The 18,706-nt window shown below is 39.7% G+C and overlaps 1 protein-coding gene across 2 annotated transcripts in view; it reads left to right on the forward strand.

Moving 5' to 3' along the window:
- PIAS1 (protein inhibitor of activated STAT 1) overlaps window positions 1-18,275 on the forward strand; it is a 54,475-nt gene extending 36,200 nt beyond the window's left edge. Inside the window, exons 7-14 of one of the 2 annotated variants that reach the window (XM_084293638.1) lie at window positions 2,029-2,134; window positions 3,635-3,708; window positions 8,964-9,124; window positions 10,707-10,837; window positions 11,156-11,333; window positions 12,244-12,386; window positions 12,711-12,748; window positions 14,271-18,275. In XM_084293638.1, the coding sequence (XP_084149764.1) occupies window positions 2,029-2,134; window positions 3,635-3,708; window positions 8,964-9,124; window positions 10,707-10,837; window positions 11,156-11,333; window positions 12,244-12,386; window positions 12,711-12,748; window positions 14,271-14,567 (1,128 nt within the window). In that variant the 3' untranslated portion in view covers window positions 14,568-18,275. The remainder of the gene's footprint in view (window positions 1-2,028; window positions 2,135-3,634; window positions 3,709-8,963; window positions 9,125-10,706; window positions 10,838-11,155; window positions 11,334-12,243; window positions 12,387-12,710; window positions 12,749-14,270) is intronic. The other variant, XM_084293639.1, reaches the window with a different exon arrangement.
- The last annotated feature ends 431 nt before the right edge of the window (window positions 18,276-18,706 follow it).

Raw genomic sequence — 18,706 nt, forward strand, 5'->3', positions numbered from 1 at the left:
GTTTGTTGCAGAAGTATCTGCACACAAATTGAGGAATCTGGTTACTGCTTTCAGTAAGGAGCTGTGCTTTTGCTTAACATGAATTTAGGGAAAATAAATGTCAAGTCTGCATGGACTCCAGGCTGTTCCCTTGTGAACTAGCTCTTTTCTCAGCTTTCATAGATATTTCAGCTGTAAAGGAGTATAATGACTAACTTCTAACTTACAGTATGAAATCAAAGATAGGGGCAAATTCTTGGTGTCCTTGATGAGAATTATGTGCTGGTCAGAACTTCCCCACTCCTAAGATCTAATGCTCCCTAATGTTGGAGGCCTTGACAGTTAAATCTGGGGAATTTTATTTTTAGATGTGCCCGTGTGGAACAAAATTTGAATTCCCCTCCTCCCTTCCCCTTAAGAGTCAGTTGCATGCCTCAACTCGTGCGCTCTACCTTTCCTGAAGTCAGAATGGTGATTTTTACACAATCTGTTTCAAGAGCCTTCTGTACAAGATGCCTTGGGCAAGTTCCTAGCTTTGTAGATTCAAGCTGTCTGTAAATAATTTCACAATGTTAATTAGCTTTTTTTCTAACTTCTATACTAATTGAGGCATTAAACAAACAAGTTAAAGCAGTAGTGGTTTTTAACGATGTGAGAGGCATTCGTTGCAAGAATAAAATATTTAAAATGTGTTTCTGATGCTATTTCCATTTGTGTAATTCTGTACTAAGATGTACGACTGAAATCCTGTCTTTGGATTCTGATGACATCCTAAATAGTGGTAGATGTCACAACTGGATGGATTTTTTGGATTTGTTTTGTTAGTGGAAACCTACATGACAGTTGCTGGGGGCTAAGGGGGGGGGGGGCAGCTCTTTCATTTCTCAATTTTAAGTATATGGATGCAGCTACAGGTTCGGAGAACGCTCTTTATATCAAAAAGTAAGTGTGAGCATGCAAATTCTGTGCTTCCCTTTTTGTTTCTAGGGTGTGGGGGTGGTGGCGATGATGCTGGTGAATGCATAGTACAACATCCCATTTTTAGAAGGATGGTCTTATCTGCTGGTAGTAGCTTGCAAGAGAAATGAAAGCTTCAGGAGCCGTAGGTGGTGCTCTGAGACCCCTCAGGGATGCCAGCAGGAGCACGGTGCCAGTCCTACCTGCCCTGTCCCTGTAGTGAAGGGGGAGCTGGTGGGGAGGTGTTTGCCCTGCCTGCATGCCAAATCACCTTCTGGAGGGGCAGAAGCGAAGATCTCCGGCTCTTTGCTGACACAGATAAGGAAAATTCGCCTGGTCTGGTCTGCCAAAGGGGAAGGACAGGCGGTGGGGAGTGGTGATTTCCTGCCCCCCTTGCTGGATCCTGAGAGTATTCCTTGGCCCCCTGGCACTGCTGAGCTCTCACTGCCTTACTGCTGCTGAGCTTCGGCAGTGGAGTAGCTGTAACATTTCACAGACAGATAAGTGCAGGAGGATAAGAAAGGAAGGCTGAACGGTGCTTCCAGACCGAGTAGGGGACCCTCCAGATGATGCATCTTAGTTATTACTTTCAGAGAGACACAACTGTTGTTTTTTTTCCTCTTTTGAAAAAGAAATCAGCTTTTATTTTTAAAAAGAAAAAGAAAAAAAGATCATATTTGGTCTGACAGCTTCCTTTGGATGTGTTGCACAGCTGTAGCACCTAACATAATTTATGTGAAATTACCCTTTTAAAATGGGCTGTAGGCTACATGTCCTGATTTAGATGTAAGACTTGTAGAAGAGCCCTAAGTGCTCCTTTGATAGCTGAAGGAATAGCTTGTTTTGCAGCTAAATCTAATCTCAGTGAAGCCCGAAGTCGCTCTTGTTGCATCTCTAAAACTGCAGCCCTGTGAGCTTCCTGCAGCACTGTGGGTTTTGTTTAGGTTGAAAACTGCCTTCTGACGTTCCCTTACTCCTTCAGAATTGCAGGGCCCTGTCATCGTGTAACAAAGTGCATAAACATTGCATAAGATGCAAGCTATCTCCTGATTAAAACGGTTTTTATTCTGATTTTTTTGTCCTGTTTTCCAGAACTATTCCATGGCAGTCTATCTGGTTAAGCAGCTATCCTCTACGGTGTTACTGCAGAGGTTGCGAGCAAAAGGCATACGGAACCCCGACCACTCTCGAGCACTAAGTATGTCTGATGCACTTCTCGTTTAAAAAGGAAAAATAGCTTTTGTAAGCGAAGATTTGAAATAGAAATAGAAATACTAACCGAGGTTTGGACTTCCTACAATTCTCTGAGTTTCGAGAATCTGATAGTGGTGTTCTTTGTATTCAGTTCCAATTCAAAGACTCAGAGGCTTTTGTTTGTACTAGGAGCCAGTCCAGGAACCCTGTTGACACTGTGTAGGGAAAAATGCAAGAGAATCTTTCAGTTCAGTCATGCTGGCTTTGTTTCTTCAGAATACAACAACTGTATTTACATAGTTAACTGGTAATTCAGTACCTCGAGCAAGCTGAACTAAATGGCAAATACTGAACCTTGATGCTGAAGTGCTGGGGGAAGGTCGTCGTCAACACGATTTCTGTTCCTTTGGCACGGTACTGTGGTTGTGGAGAGGGCTCCTGGAGATAAAGAGTCTGGCACAATGCTCCCTCCACTCCCCTCCTTCCAAATTTAGTGTGAGGTTTGCTGCTTTGTTGTTTTCTCTGACAAGTACGCAGCGGTATAATAAAAATGCGAACAGAATCTGCTACACACCTTTCTTTTCAAGGGAAAGGATGAAAATACCAACACCTGCCAGCAGCTGTTGGTCAGACTCGTTCACGCCCTGGTGGGGGATGCTCAGATGATGTGTGTTGTGCACAGCACGGGACCTTCCACAGGAGGGAAGAAATTAGCCCACCAGTAAATGCAGTGCTACAAAGCCAGTGGTATATAGCACCGGGCATTAGCTTGTGCTAATCCAGTATGATTCACAATGCACAAAAATCCAGAGTTTTTCCAGGTGGCTCCTGCTTTTTGTCTACAAGGGGACAATGGGTGTAGGTACGGTTCATAGAGCAGGAAGAATGTGGAGCTGTGACTTGTTCATTTAAACAAAAGCTGCTTATAAAACAGTCCTTATAGATAAAAATAGAGGTTGGGCAGAGATGAAAGACTTCTGTAGTTTCACTGTTATTTCACTGCAGTTATTTAAAACACAAATTTTGTCAGGGTACTTCTGTAGTTTTCTATTTCTCAGTTTGCTCTTCAGTCTTGAATCACAGGATTGCTTGATGAGTATTGCAGAGGTTTACGTAGACTTGTCCACGTTTGAATTACCAAAGTTTTTTTTTCTTGAAGTTAGCAGTAGTGTTAATGTTGCTCATTTTATTGATGGATTTTAAGTAACTTCCAGCTATGTATTTGTGTATATATGGAAAGACACATCTCTGTGTAAATATTTTTTCTAGGGATCTTGGTTTAAGATGAACTTTTCCTGTTTTTAGCTTAAATTATCATTTATGATCCTTCTAGACAATAAAGACTACTTATGTTACATATTCATTGTGCAGGTTTGAAACAGTAGTTACTACTGTTTGCTTCCAGTAAATATGATAAATTGTTTAGCACAGTTTTAAATCTGTTTTGTCATCATTTTTTTTTTAAATCACAATAAAGTTAACATTCTTTTCTTTCAAATAACAGTTAAAGAGAAACTGACCGCGGATCCCGACAGCGAAATAGCAACAACAAGCTTAAGAGTTTCTCTTCTTTGTCCAGTAAGTGTTCTTGATACCCTCACAACTGATTCTGATCAAAAGGAAAAAACAAGCTGTTCACAGACGAGTGTTTGTAGAGGTTAGCTTGAGCACTACCTTTGTGGGGATGGGATTCTAAACTGAGCTTAAGCATGTGCTTTGGCCCTGAGCAGATGAGTTATTCCCTTTACTTGAAAATGCTGTGCAAAATTACATGTAAGCATACATTTAAATCTATCACTAGATCATGTGAATGTGCAGCTTGGGTCCTTGGTTGTGATAAAACCACTCTCAGCAGTAAGGTAGGTGAATCTATCTATTAAAAACAGCTCTTCAGATGGTGTCTGTAGCCAAAGAGTTGAGCATCTTTTAGTTGATTATATACGTGTGTACACTTAAAATATTTCATCAACTTAGATGAAAAATGAAGCAATGTCCTAGAGGATGTTCAAACAAAATTTGTCCCAACTTTGAAGTCGGAGAGTCCGATTCCAGTGAGTTTCTTGGCCTGTTAATTGTTTAACCAAATACATGCAGGGATAAGCAGTAGGTTGTACCTGGATTTGTTACCATTGTCTGAACTGCACAATATCAATATTATGTGTGCTTTCTTTTAAGCTTTGGGACATGGTGCTATTCTTGTTTTAAATATCATGCACCTCCAGAATACTGAATTGTTCTGTGTTGATTGACACATTGTCTTTATTGCCGTATAACTTTTTAACCTCTCGTCAAGATTAAGGATGCATCTGTTTCCTGGTTTGGCTCAATCCACTCAAGCTTGACACGAAATTCTCAGTTCTGAAATCTAAAGAAAGTTGACTTCATTTATTCTTAGAAAATGATTTTTCAAGTTACTAAATACCTGCTTATACTCTAACAACGTAAAGATAAACTTTTTACGAAGCAAACCTTTTATATCTAACTGCACATTTAACACAGTTGTTACTTTTTTTTAAAAAAAAAGTAGATTATCTGTGTGGTATTTGCACAATCTTCAGTCTTAAGACTTACCATCAGTGTTAATATGGAGAACTGCAAGTAATATATTTACTTACAAACATGTTCTGTCTTTCTGTAAGATTTAGGAATTGTCTTTAAGATAAAATCCTGATCTGTAAACTTAAAACCTCATAACTTGAAATCTTAGAAACATATAACACTATGAATCACATCGAAACTACTGCAGATGTGGAACACCAAAGTGTTTCAGGTCCACACCTGGCAGTTCGTTTTGCTGAGTCGCTTTAGTTAATTTTTGTTGTGCAGTCAATACTTTGTTATTCTAGAAGGTATCACAGCAATAACCCTGCTGCTTTTTACGTCATTCTTCAGGCATGATGTTTTTCCCACTTTATTAGTTTCGAATACAGACAAAAGTAGTGAACAATTAGTAGGAATTAAATGACTCTAAGAGTTTAGTACCTATGTATTAATTCATTATCCTAATCTTCATGCATCTTCTGAAATTACTTTTTTTTGAAATTATTTTTTTTTTACTTCAGCCATACTTAGTTTGTCAAAACTGCCACTTCAGGCAGTCAGGTTTCTATCCTGTCTTAAGTTTTCTGGCATACTTCAGTTTGCCCTAATTGTGTCCATTTGATTTCTAAATGCATCTTCCTCCTTGCTGACTGTGATTCAGATCAGTTATTAAAGCAGGAAGATACAAGATTAGGTATTTGTAAACTTGCAATCCTAAAAACAAACGCGTCAAGTTCTACTTGTCTTTATCAGTTTTGTCAGGGATTAAAATGAAAAACTAATCAACCATTAGGCTGCAGCTTATCAGAAGTGCTACTTTCTTCAGTATTTCCTCTTTGAAACGTAGTTCTTATCTGATAGGCATACAAACAGTCTGTGGCAACATATTTGTCTCTGTCATTTTAATACTGCTTACAAAACGTGTATGCTTGAGTTTGTTCCAGCACGTTCCGAATTCTGTGCTGTTTGATCTCACTGTAGCTCTTGGAATAATCCATCACTGCAAAAGCTCTTTGGGACAGAGCCTGGCCCTTTCAAACTGTCCTGTGAAGGGAAGGATGGCTAGCAGGATTCAGACTGTCCTCAGGTCTGAATGCGTTTTTATTATAAGCTCCATATTTTCGTCTGCTGGTTTGTAATCATTTGGCTTAGGCAGATATTTTTTTTGCCTGTACTTTGTGCTCACTTTCTAATGCTTGAGTGGAAAGTGGATGCCTCGAAAGTATGCCTTGAATATGCTTTAGTCTCCAATAGCAGAACCAAAGCTTAAAATATAATGCATCTTCGGGTCTGTTGATGTGAAGATGCTGTTCCTCATATCTCATTCATTATGGGTGTGATTCTGTCACGTTATGTACATGTGTGTACTAGCAAAATAAGTGGAATTGGAGAGCTGGATAAATAAGAGTGGCAGGTTTAGATTTTATAACCTTTATTTTGCCCTAAGAAAAAGCGCAGGGCGAGACAGCTTCCTCCGAATGTGTTTTGGATTGCTGCGGAGCTTTTTTTAGCACAGAGGCCTGCTCTCCCTCAGAGACCGTGTAGCGCAGAGAAAAAGCTGCCCTTAACTGCTGGCTGAATCTAAGAATCAGCAGGCAAGGAGGCTGGGCTGAATCTGCGTTTCAGGAAGGCACTTGGATTCATGTTCCCCCTCCTCTTTCCCCCCTGGAATAAAAATAAATAAATCCTCGGGCTCTGCAGCAGGACCAAATATTTAGCTGAACAAAAATTCCAAATCTAGCATTTTACTGTAGGTTTTGCAGCGTTGTTTACAAATTCTTAGCTCCTGTTTTGGGTGCATTTTTTAACATGAAGAAATAGCAATGTTTTGTAAGCTAGTAAAAAAAAAAATAAAAATAATAATGCAGTGTTTCTTCAGCTGATGGGAGGCAGGGATCAAACAATAACACTATTGGGAAAGAGTTTTTCAAAACTTGGGATGCATCCTTTCTTTTGTGACCTTTCCTTTTTGTCAGTTCTGGCACAGCTTGGCCAGTGTGGCAGAGCTGATCCGGGATGTTCAGTGCCAAAAGTGGGGAAAGGAGACGTGGCTCGTTAACGCTGTGTGTGCTGCTTCTGTCAAAGCCAACTGCTGCATAGAAGTTACAGGCACGGTTCTTGTACCAAAAAATTGTGATTTTTTTCTGGTTTAAATCACTTGGGAGCATTTGTTCTCCCTGCAGCATGTGTCTTTGACCTGTTTGCTTTTCTTTTGCATCGCACCGAAGCATCCAGGTTTTATCTCCCCTACCGTCACTCTTGCTCCTTGCTGAGCTAGGAGACTCGTTTTGTGCCCAAAAGACAAATGAGCCATTGACCTGCCATCTGGGAGATAAGAATCCATAACAGACATGGATCAGGGGGCCTTGCTTTGTCGGGGGTTGATTATGTGATAGAAATAATGTGCTTGGTCATGGATTTTGGGGGAGGGGGTGCCAACCACATGGCGCATCCAGCACCTCCTGCTGCCTGAGCTCTCCAGCACCATTACTGCAGACTCCCCAGGGAGTTCTCTGCTCCCCTCCCATCTGGTGGCAAGTTTTGTGACAGTGACTGAAAGCCAGGGGGGGAAGAAAAACAAGCGAGATCTTGTAGCTGAGCTGAGTTTGCTGAGAACAGGGTGGAGGGGTTTCTGCTTACAGGAGATGCAAAAAGAAAAAAAAAAAAAGTGCATCATGGAGGAAGTAGTGGGCTGTGAGGAGAGCCTTTGTTCTTGATATTGTTTTTAGTTTTTTGATATTCTGAGATTGAGTGCCATCCTGTGGCACCCATCTTGTATTGCTCATAATCAGTATGCATGACCACATCGCTTGCTTAGGCCAAACCAAAAACAGTTCCTCCTCCTAGCTGCTGCTGCAGTTGGCTGAAGGTTTTCAAATCAAGTAATCGTGTATTTTGATCAATTACATATAACTTCAAAATCCTTGGTATAAATAGTTCTTAATAAATCTCTTTTTTGTGTTTTTGTTTTTTTCCCCACCGAGGGGAAAGTCCTGTTTAGATGTTCCTACTTCTTAGTTTTAGTGAGGTCAGTTAAAGCCCTTCCTAAACTGCAGCATAAGGACTTCACCAGCAAACAGCTGCCTTTTTTTTGGGGGAGAAAAAATAATAAAAATAAAAAAAAATATCTGATAAAAAAATAAATAAATATCTGATTAATGAGAGAGGACTTTCACTGCCTAATCAATTTTGCATTCGTTGTAATCATATGTCAGTGTTTGGTTTGGGTTATCATTGATTTATCATTGATCAATCTAATCCAAGTCAAGATATTCCTGTTCCTAAATTCAGTCTGGACACCTCCTGTGGGTACCACTCCTGTGTCTGTCTGCTCTGTGTAAGCACCCAGCTGTGCTTTCTGTAGTAAGCCTGGGGAAGCTCTGCTGGCCTGCAGACCCCTGCTGTTCTCCTGCTCTTCTACAAACACGAAGGAAGGGTGCTCCCCATCTGAAGGCTTATTTAGAACTTCTTTTCTCCTATGTCATCTTCCACTAACATTTGCAGACACTTTATAAAGTTGAAAAGATGTAATGTGTGGTAGGGGATAGTCAGCTGTTTGTATTTTACATCAGAAAAAGGGCAGCAAACGTTCAGGGTAACTCAAGTGTATGCATAGCAGTGGTGTTTAGCACAGGGGAGGACGTATAAAATAGCTTCTTAAGAGTTAACAGGCGTGACTTATTTTGTGAGTAGTCACTTTCTGACAGCTCCTTGGAGAAGACAGTGAAAATAACAGAGAAAAGTACCAGGAAATGAGCTGTAACACTGCAAATGCATTTCTGTATGCTTGCTTCTGAGTGTAAAGTCGAGTAAGTAATTATAGCAGTGCCCTGATGGATGCAAGGTGGACAGCAGTTTGAATACACACTTTGTCAATTGTCAACTATGAATGAATAGGAGAGGACTGACCCATGTTCACCAGATTTTACAACACTAACAATCACAGAGAACTGTTTTTTGTGGTTTGTCCAGGACACTGGTATGCTACAGATGGTTGGTGGGCTCTGCATGTTGATGAGGGGAGTATGGAGGATGTAGTCCTTGGTTTCCTTCATCAAATGTAGTTAAAAATTTGATTTTTAGTAACATTTGTGTTGACAATCAAACCTACATATGAGGAAGGAGGGAGTAATGTACTATGGCATTTGTTCTAATTGAAACTTAAATTTGTGAGTTCCTTCTCAAGTAGAATTCATCCTGTCCCTGTATCTATTCAGACAGAAGACAGAAAAGCCCTGCTTGTTAATTTAATGACAAAGTGATGCAATCTTGTTTTTTTTTTTCTCTTACAGCTTGGTAAAATGCGGCTAACTATACCGTGTAGGGCCTTGACTTGTTCGCACCTGCAATGCTTTGATGCAACTTTGTATATCCAAATGAACGAAAAGAAACCAACTTGGGTTTGCCCTGTCTGCGACAAGAAGGCTCCCTACGAACATCTCATTATTGATGGGTAAGTACAGCTTAAACCAAAACGAAGGGTATAATTTACACTTGTGTTACTGCATTTGTGCAGTACAGAATACGTTGCTCTGCAGTCCTGGTTATCTGGCTGTGAGATGCTTTAAGCTACCTCGTCTTTTAATTTCCCTGCTGTTAGGAACTATTAACGAGTTGCATCTTCATTCAGTGTTCTGGAAGAATTGTGGTGGTCAGACCGTTATAATTAATAGCAATGAAAGGTGTTCTTTTCAATCCCAGGTAGACTTTCTGAGCTATTGTGCCTAAAGGACAGTTATTCTTTTTAACATTCCATATTTCTGGATTTCTAGGTGAAAACAGCACATTCCATTTTTTTTTTTCCCTTTTTTAAAATGGGGGCAACTGCACAGATCTGCCAATTGATAAGACATTCATGTTAGATCAAATTGATACTGCCACCTTGCCCCCAGGACGTACATACGATTTCACACTTGAGGGGTTGCTATATAGAGAAAGTGACAGAGATTGATTCCCTCCTACTGGCTACCTGCAGAACATTAGGAAACAAATATCAGTCTCTATGAAGAAATGCTGGATAAGAATTCCTGGGTTTGCAGTTTGATTCCTTAGACAGGAGCCTTTTTTCTGGAGTGTGATAAAGGAGGAGAACAGGTAGAGTATCTTGGAGAACTATGTATGAATGTTTTATGGAAAAGAATAAATAAAACAAAACAAAACTGAAAACCACCCACACGCCTTTTTGGAGACATTTAAGGCTTCCACAGGCTGCTTTAGATTCAGGAAGCCCTGAGCTTACATGTCCTCTGCTTTGGATCAAGGAACTGTAGGGTTCCTTCTTCTAGCTTTACAGCCTATACCAATAGAGGCTAACAGTAAATAATTCAAACAGTGTGTCATCCTTATTTCTTCTTGTGTTGCCCAGTGTGGATGGTGGCATTTAGGTGACGTAGCAGCAGAATCCCAGAGAGAAAGTTCTTTCTAGAAAATCTTTTAATCTGGGAAAAAGCAAACTTTCTCACTAATTAAAGCAACACTCTTTGCTAGGCGAGAACCACATGAATAGTCTTGGTCAGAAGCTGGAATTCCCTCTGGGAGTGATGTTGTGCCAGCATCCTAGACGCTTTAGGAGGCACAGCAGGGAGAAGAGTCTGAGTTTAGATTCCCATGCTCAGACTTTGTTAGGAAGTTTTCACTTAAAAAGGAAAAAGAGGAAATACTAGCCTTGAAATATTCAGCTGTAGGGATTGCTTTAATTACTTCCTCAGTTAAATATTGTTGAATATAAATGGGAGTAACTGAGATTTTTCATTTTTCCTTCATTTTGGGAAATGGAAGGTTCTGTGTTTTGAGATTTGGAGGATCCTACACCTGTTGTTTAAGTGAATGTGCAGATTTGTATTGTAAATTTATTTTTAGTTTTCAATAATTCCTTTTCCTTAAGGAATCAGATAAGGAAGGGTTAGAACAACAAAGTTCTCAAGTCTTTTTCAAAACTTATTCAAACTTATGCTAATAATAAAGACAGTGAATTTACTGAATTAGAAATGAGCTAAGCTCTTTTTGAGGACTGATAAAAAATTTTTGATCGACAGGTTGTTCATGGAAATCCTGAAGTATTGTACAGACTGCGATGAAATTCAGTTTAAGGAGGATGGATCGTGGGCTCCTATGAGATCGAAGAAGGAGGTGCAGGAAGTAACTACATCTTACAATGGAGTTGATGGTAAGTCATGTTTTGGGACATACAGACCGCCTGCCAGACTGTTGAGCGGTGCACTTGTTGGTATTCCTTTAACTTTGATACAAGGTGCTTATTTTTGCACTTTTTTTGTAGCTTTTGATAAACATTTGTGGGAAAGATTACTTGAGTAATACCTGCTTGGGGCTGGTGTTACTTCTAAGGTATAAGGAATGTTATATAATATTGTCTTCTATTCTAAGTTGTAAGCTTTGTGTATGAAGGCATATCATAATTGTGATGTTACGATGATTGTAGGGTTGCTGAAAGCTACAGCTAATAATGTTGTTTGACTTTGTGTAGGATGCATAAGCTCTTCCATGGAACATCAGGTGTCTTCTCACCAACAATCAAATAAAAATAAGAAGGTAGAAGTGATCGATTTAACCATTGATAGCTCATCAGATGAAGAGGAGGAAGAACCATCTGCGAAGAGAAGCTGTCCTTCCATATCTCCAGCATCACCATTGAATAATAAGGGGTGAGAATTAAGTATGCAGACCAATGCAGAGAGAACGTATTCACAATGGAAATATTGATGAATTTCAAGAGAAATTGTATCTAGAAAGTTCTGTATTCAGATTACATCCTAAGTTAGAAGTTAATAGCAAAGGAATTCAGTCTCTTCTGGGAAAGCCTGAAAAGATTGCAATACAAGAATGTTACATATGTTGTACGTAACAGAAGGTATCATACTTATAACATTACATATATAAGGGATGTGCAGCACATAAAGATAAATATATACAAATTCCTATAGTTGTGAAAAAGTAACCGAGTTTTTAGCTGTGTAACAATGGAGTTTTTTAATTGCATTTGTGAAAATGAGTACAAAACCATGCAAGAAGTGGTGGCTTAGAAGTATGTTTTTGTGGGTTTGAAAGTGCTTTTGTTCTATGGAGAAACAGAAAAGCAGCACATCTGGAGAGAGCAATGAGAAACGACCTTGGGTGTGGTATGGGAGTGTGGGTTTTGCCAGTGATTACTACCAGTAGTATAGTGATCAAGAATGCTGGAATAACCTGATTATACAAGTAGCCAAGCTGTTAATAGCACACTGTTTACACAAACACGTAGGGATGAAAATTGAGGCTGAATCTAAGGGATTGTGCAGACTCATTGAGGTGCTGGAGCACTGGAGATGGTGCAAGACTCACTGAGGTGCTGGAGCAGCATCTTGGTACTCTCCAGTGAAGCTTTGAGATTTAGTAGGGGAGTTGTTGCACATCTCTCACAATGTTCATTATGTGTATTGAAAAGTTGACTTTGTGTTAATTTTGAGAATAGGTATAACCTGCATGGGACAGCAATAAAAACTTTCAAATGCTGTACTTTTAGCCTTAAAGCCAATATTATATTTTACACTCATAACAAACCCTCGTTTCTTCCAGCATTTTAAACTTACCACATCAAGCATCTCCTGTGTCAAGAACACCAAGCCTTCCAGCTGTTGACACCAGTTACATCAACACGTCGCTTATCCAAGACTACAGGCATCCATTCCATATGACACCTATGCCTTATGACTTGCAAGGTGAGCTTCTGTTTGTTCATAGCTGTAAGTACAGCTCTGTAAGCAATACCATTACAAAAGGATTTAAACAGTCATTTTACAATCCAGTACTACAAAATACTATTCTACACCCACAGAAGATGAAATGGTATTTTAAAAGAAAGTTTAGGTTAGTGTCTTAAGGTTTTAAAAGCCTGACTTCAGACTCTCTTCATTACCAGAGGTTGCAAGAAGTGTAATCAGTTTTATGCTGATTACATTTATTTCATTTGAAAATAGGGTGGAAAAAAAAATGGGAGGTGCTTTTTTAAAGAAGCTGAACTTCTTTTTTTTGGCTCTTTACAGGTTTAGACTTCTTCCCTTTCCTGTCAGGAGACAATCAGGTAAGTTGAGGAGAATCAAGTCATATAGCAGATTTCTTTTCTGACTTCTTTTCTGACTTCTTTTCTGAGAAGGGGTTGCTGGCATGAGTGTTTAGGTGAGGAAGGAGCAGACTTACGATGCAGTTGTGAGTGCAGGCAGGCTGCAGCTTTTTCATATACAGAGAAACTGTAAGCAGACATAAGCATTGCCACCCTATTGGTGTAGGATAAGATATAACATAGGTAAACACTTCACTTCTCAAGGGTTTTAAGCTTGTCATCTGCAGCTGGACCTGCAGCCATGGCTGAGGATCATTCTACAATGCACCAGCCACCTCCTGAATTTTTCAGACCTTATGTCTGGCCTTTTGCTGCCTGACAGCACTGGGCCCCACCAATGGGACTCTTGACAGTCCTCTACACAATTCTGAGAGTCAGGGCAGCTCCTTTTTTTTGAGGTCATTTGCCTGTTCACTCCATTTGCCACTTTTTTGTAAGTGCTTACTGAAACAGGCTAGATTGGTGCTCTCTCCTCCAGTTTTGGGAACTAAACGGTTCGTTCTCAAAGGGAGTCTGGGTTGGCAAGCCCTCTCATTTGATTGCTTTTCTCCTGTGCCTTCAAGAAGAGAGGGGAGTCTGGGGTAGTTCACCTTCCATTTTATCCCTTCATGCCTGTTCTGCCATCTCAAGTAGGAGAATCCTATTAAATGTAGAAGGGATACTTCCATAACAAAGCTAATTCTGACTAGAGCCTGTGTAGTAGAATTTCATTTCAGAAAAGCTGTCTTGACTATCCTGATATTCAATAAAAAACACAGACATGAGAATTACTCTGAAATGAGTACTACAGAAATCTGGCATAACTATACCAGTGCATGAGTGTCAGGGAACAAGGCCAAATAGCCTGCTTGATGTTTCATCAAAGTGGAGAGAAATACCAAGAGTAAAATCACCTTACAGGTAAATTGCATTTAAAATCTGATCATTGATAGCTGAAGTTCTTGCATTTTGGGGGCTGCCTATCAAAGAGATTAACTTCAGACAGCCCTTGCTGCCTTCTGATGGAGCTAAACGTGCTATTTCTAAATGTATTTTTCACTGAAGTACGCTTTCCTCCACCAGCAGTGATTAGCACATAGTTTTACCAGCTCTGGTTGGTGACCTCTGAGTGGAGGAAAGGGATGGCAAAATGATTCTTTGAATTTTGGGGAATTTTTCTAACCAGGAGTTTTATGAAGAGGTAAAAGAGTGCTGCTTCTTACAACTTCTGTTTGGGTGTCTTACAGTACTGTTACATTTCTAGTGATTGTGCTTGCTAATGCCAGTATTTCCAATTTTTTCTTTGGCTTCAGAAATCAGGGGCTGCAGAGGTAAAAGTTCACTGCATCGATCCACTTACCTTACAGAAAGGTTGAGTAGACGAGCTGGTGTGAAATCCAGAAGCTGTCAGAGCTGTAGCTTACAAGTATATTCTCTTGTGCTGGTCTGAATCAAAACTATGGTGTCTGAAATGTAACTTGAAAATGTTGTTTTTCCCCCCCAGCATTACAACACATCCCTTCTTGCTGCTGCAGCTGCGGCAGTTTCCGCATCAGATGATCAAGAACTCTTACACTCTCGTTTTTTCCCATATACTTCATCTCAGATGTTTCTCGATCAGCTAAATGCAGGAGGAAGCAGTTCTCTGCCAGCCACAAATGGTAGCAATAGTGGCAGTAACAGCAGTCTTGTTTCCTCCAACAGCCTGCGAGAGAGTCATGGTCATCCAGTTGCAAGTAGGAGCAGCACGGACACGGCGTCTATCTTTGGTATCATACCAGACATTATTTCATTGGACTGATTTTTGGAGCAAATGAACTTGTCAGCGGAAGTCTTTGTGCTTGATTTTACTTTATGTTAGAAACATAGACAAGTTTTTTTCCTTTTTTAGGGAAAAAAATTTACATGTACAGAGAACAAAACTATATTTTCAGTTTTACTTTTGTATATAAACCTAAAATGGCCTCACTGGTAAAAATAACAAAAAAACACAAAAAGAAAAAAAAAAAAAAAAGAAGGAACTTCAGTTCAATTTTATGGATGCTGAAGATTTTACACCTGTGCATTTGTCATGTGAGTTACTTTTTTTCCCCTTTAGTTTGGACACAAATGGCATTATTTTTCTTCACAGTTACATAAATGGGAAAGGAACTGAACTTTTGAAGTTCAAACGTGTAGGAGGGTATTTTTTTTTTTTTGCCTCTTAGAGACATTTATATGTGGTGGTGGAATCTAATTCCCCCATCTCATTTTTAGTGCAGAATTTTATTATGCTTGAAGTGGAATAAACCCTACCCAGACTGTTCCATACCATTCCCTCTGTTTGCAGGACAGCCTTTCAGGACTGTGTTTTGTCACTTCTGGTTCTGTGTGACCCTCTGTTCAGATGACATTTTTTTGGAACTCCATGCTTCAATCAGGCATGTTGCAAGCTCATTAGTGCACCAATTATTCTCGAGGGCCAGACTCAATAAAATCTTAGGCTGAGAAATTACTTGGCTGTGCTTATGTGGGACAAGACAGAATTTTTTTATAGAATCTAGCCCCGACTAAAAGCATCGACATATTTGACTGTAGGTTTTTGTTTCTAATAACTTGCTATGAAATCCTTTGAAAATAACTGAAAATCCTAATCAAAATATTAAGCATGTGTCAGTTTTAACTTTGTGGAACTGCTTGTGCTTTCCAGTTAGCCATGCGTGTATAAGCGGCCTACTGAAGCGAGGCCTATCTCGTTCTGTCTGGGAAAACCTACTTTTAGCTGCCGTAGATCAAATTCCTGCTTAAAAGCGAACTTTTCAACAAAAGGAAGAACATACAAATACCAACGCGCTATTGCATGGTTTGTGCAGCTGGTAATGGTTTTGGTACACTGTCTCTTGATTTCACATTCATCAAAATTGCGTTGATATTACGTGTCCAATGCGAGTCTGCTAAACCAAAAACTAATCCCAAATGCCCTACCCTGCACTTAAATGAATTTCTGCCTATTGAAGTCTCTTAGGGTAGCGGGTTTCATATTCAGTTTTCTCTTTTTGGACTTGCAATTACTGATTTCCCAGTTTTTCAGTATGTTTATGTTGAACTTTTTGAGCCACACTTACTTCCTGGTTTCTTTTCTGGTTTTTTTTTTTTTTTTTTTTAGGTTGTGCATGACATAGGAAAATCTTTTTTTAAGAACTGGTGGATCATTTGGGCTGATCCATTCTTGTTACAGAGAGAAATGTGTAAATAGCTGGAATGCAGTTTTTCAGGAGATTCTTTAAAGTAAGAGTGGGGGGAGGGAAGGAGGTGATTCTCTTGCGTCCCAAAGTCCACGTCAGAGAGAGTAAATATTTCCTCTGGTGTGAAAAATATTTTTTTAACTGGTTGAAAGTGCAGGTAACAAGTTTATCAGGAAAGAGAGTAAGGAATACTAAAAATAGCAGATTGTTGTCTGAATTTTTAATGTCCAAAACTGCAGCTAGTTGCTTTGAGCATTGACAAGGGCCACCTTTTGCCTATGAAGTTGTCTCAAAATCTTGCATTACTTAAAAAAGAAAAAAAAAAAGAAAAAAAGAAAAAAAAAAAAGAAAAAAAACTTTAATCCAAGTAGCATTAGGTATTGCTGTATGATCAGTTGTATGGTTATTTGAAAGGTTCACATGATTATGTGGCATCAAAATTGTTTTTAGTGTTTTTACAGCATCCCTCTGCCACTAAATAGTTGACTTGAATTTTGAAAACAAATGTTTGTGTTTATATGTATATGTGTGTGTATATATGTATTTATAGATCTGTGTGTGTGAGTTAAAAGTGAGTTAAATAGTTTTTCCCATGCATGTGTATTTCATACATATCTGGCTGATATATATATATATATTTCACCATACACCAGTTTTATAATTTATTAAATGTCAGTTAAAAAATAAATAAAAGGATAGAAAATGGGAAATACTTATTTTTTAAACTCAGTCTGATTTTGAAGTGATTAAACCTACATTAGGAATATGTCTCATACATTTTAGTCATGAATCCTAACCTGGTAACTTCAGAGCATATGCTTTGCTATGATACCTTTTGTAAATCTGGAGTAACTCCGGTCCTTCCCCACTGCCATCCGGGTAACTGGGAGCGTGCGTGTCCCCAGCTGCTGGAGCACCTAAGAGAAATTCTGGAGAGCTTTTGCTGATGATTGCACAACGTTGCCGTTGCCTGTATTGTTCAAGGTGAGCTGAAAAACAGCTTGCGTCAGTTTTGACGATGGTATTAAAATCCTGTTAATTCACGTATAAAATTAATCGTGGCAAGCGTATGGTAACACAGAACCATTCTGGCACCTTTCTGCCTGTGTTAGTTTTTGGAAAGTGAGGTCAACTGATGATGTCTTCCACTTCCTCACAAGTTCCCCCAAAGGGAAGGAAGGCCGCTCAGTTCTCTGCAAACTCATTTTCTAACCTCATTGCTCTACAGAGAAGGGGGAGAAGTGTTCCCAAGTCCTCCTTTGTGGTATTAATCCCATATGCTTTGTGAGTTTTCCTACTTCATGCTAAGGTGTTCTTTATAGGTGATAATTCTCTGTGCCTCTGACCACAGTTAACATTACTTGGTAGAAGTCTCAGTCTGAGTTCTCGAAGTTCCCTGCAAATGTATCTCCAGAGGTTAATCCCCGTTAGTTTGCAGTAACTGAAGATGCAGCGAGGTGACCCAGCACGTGCCTGGCTCGCGGTACTGCTGGCTTTGCTGTAGCTTCTGAAGCTCCTGTAATCCTTGGGCCGGTGGCTTCGTGTCCTCAAATTCTTCACTAGAAGGGTTTGGGGTGCGCACACGCCTGCGTGATGTGTGTAGGTACATCCACACGTGGCATGGGGAAATGCCGCTGCTCCAAGAGCAGGGTGGAAGCAGCTCTCAATCACTCTCGTGGGCATTATTGGTGTGTCTTTGGGAAGAACAGAACACACTGAGCTATAACCTAGAGCGTGCATTGCAAACACCGTGGTACGTCCACAGTTAAAGGCGAGATAGCGATTTGGGCTTGCCCATCCCTCTCCACGGCAAGGATTCAGTAAGGCAAGGATTGAGTAAGCCTTCCAAGGACGGGCTGCCTGATAGGTTTTCCTTGGGCTGTCTTGGAGCTGCCTCCTAACACAGAGCTAAGGACTGGGAGGAGAACAAGCTGGAAGTTAATTCTTTGCTGCAGTTCAACATTTCAGGGTTTTAAGCACACTTTAAATATTTGCAGAAAGGGTTTTGTTTTGTCAGTGTAACTGTTTTTCTTTTTTTTTCTTTTTTTTTTTTTTTTTAACCAGAGCTTAGATTTCTAACAAGGGAAAATTGCTGGTGGTCCCCGAAAGTGCTGCTGTTAATTGTTTTAATTAACAAAGGGAAAAATGTATATAAGCAGAATATTAAAATTACCATTAATTCCATGAATTTAAATCTGTCATTCATTGCCTTAAAACTTTCTCTTAGTTTCCATACGGCATGCCAAACCAGTAAATGGCTTTTAAAAATGTATAGTAGACCAATGTCAGTTTGTATAAAAGTACCAAGTGAAAATATTTATTATATGCATTGGAAAAAATGGTTTACCTATTGAATGTTACCTGTTTATGTAGAAATCTTTAGATGTAATAAAAAGCATTCAGCTATGTTGTGTTCTCTAAAAAAAAAAAAAAAAAGGGAGGGGGGGGTTTGCAGGGTGCTTTCTGTGAGCTCAGAGTTGCAGAGGAGCCTCTTGAGCAGGAATGCTTTGCTTGGAAATGTTTTGTGGCGTGGAGTGGTTCAGGCTTGGCTCTCCCAGCTCTGACAATGCTGCTTTGTTTTGTGAGTACACGTGAAGTGCGGTTCCCTTTTGCTAGCTTTTCTGCTTTTATTTGGGTAGTGTTTACCCAGCCTGAGAGGGCAGCACCAGCCTGCTGCCATACGGGTGTGTTCTGGGGTGATCCGAAGCGATTCTGA

This window comes from Netta rufina (genome assembly GCF_964035555.1).
Source record: "Netta rufina genome assembly, chromosome: 11".
NCBI classification, from domain to species: Eukaryota; Metazoa; Chordata; class Aves; order Anseriformes; family Anatidae; genus Netta; species Netta rufina.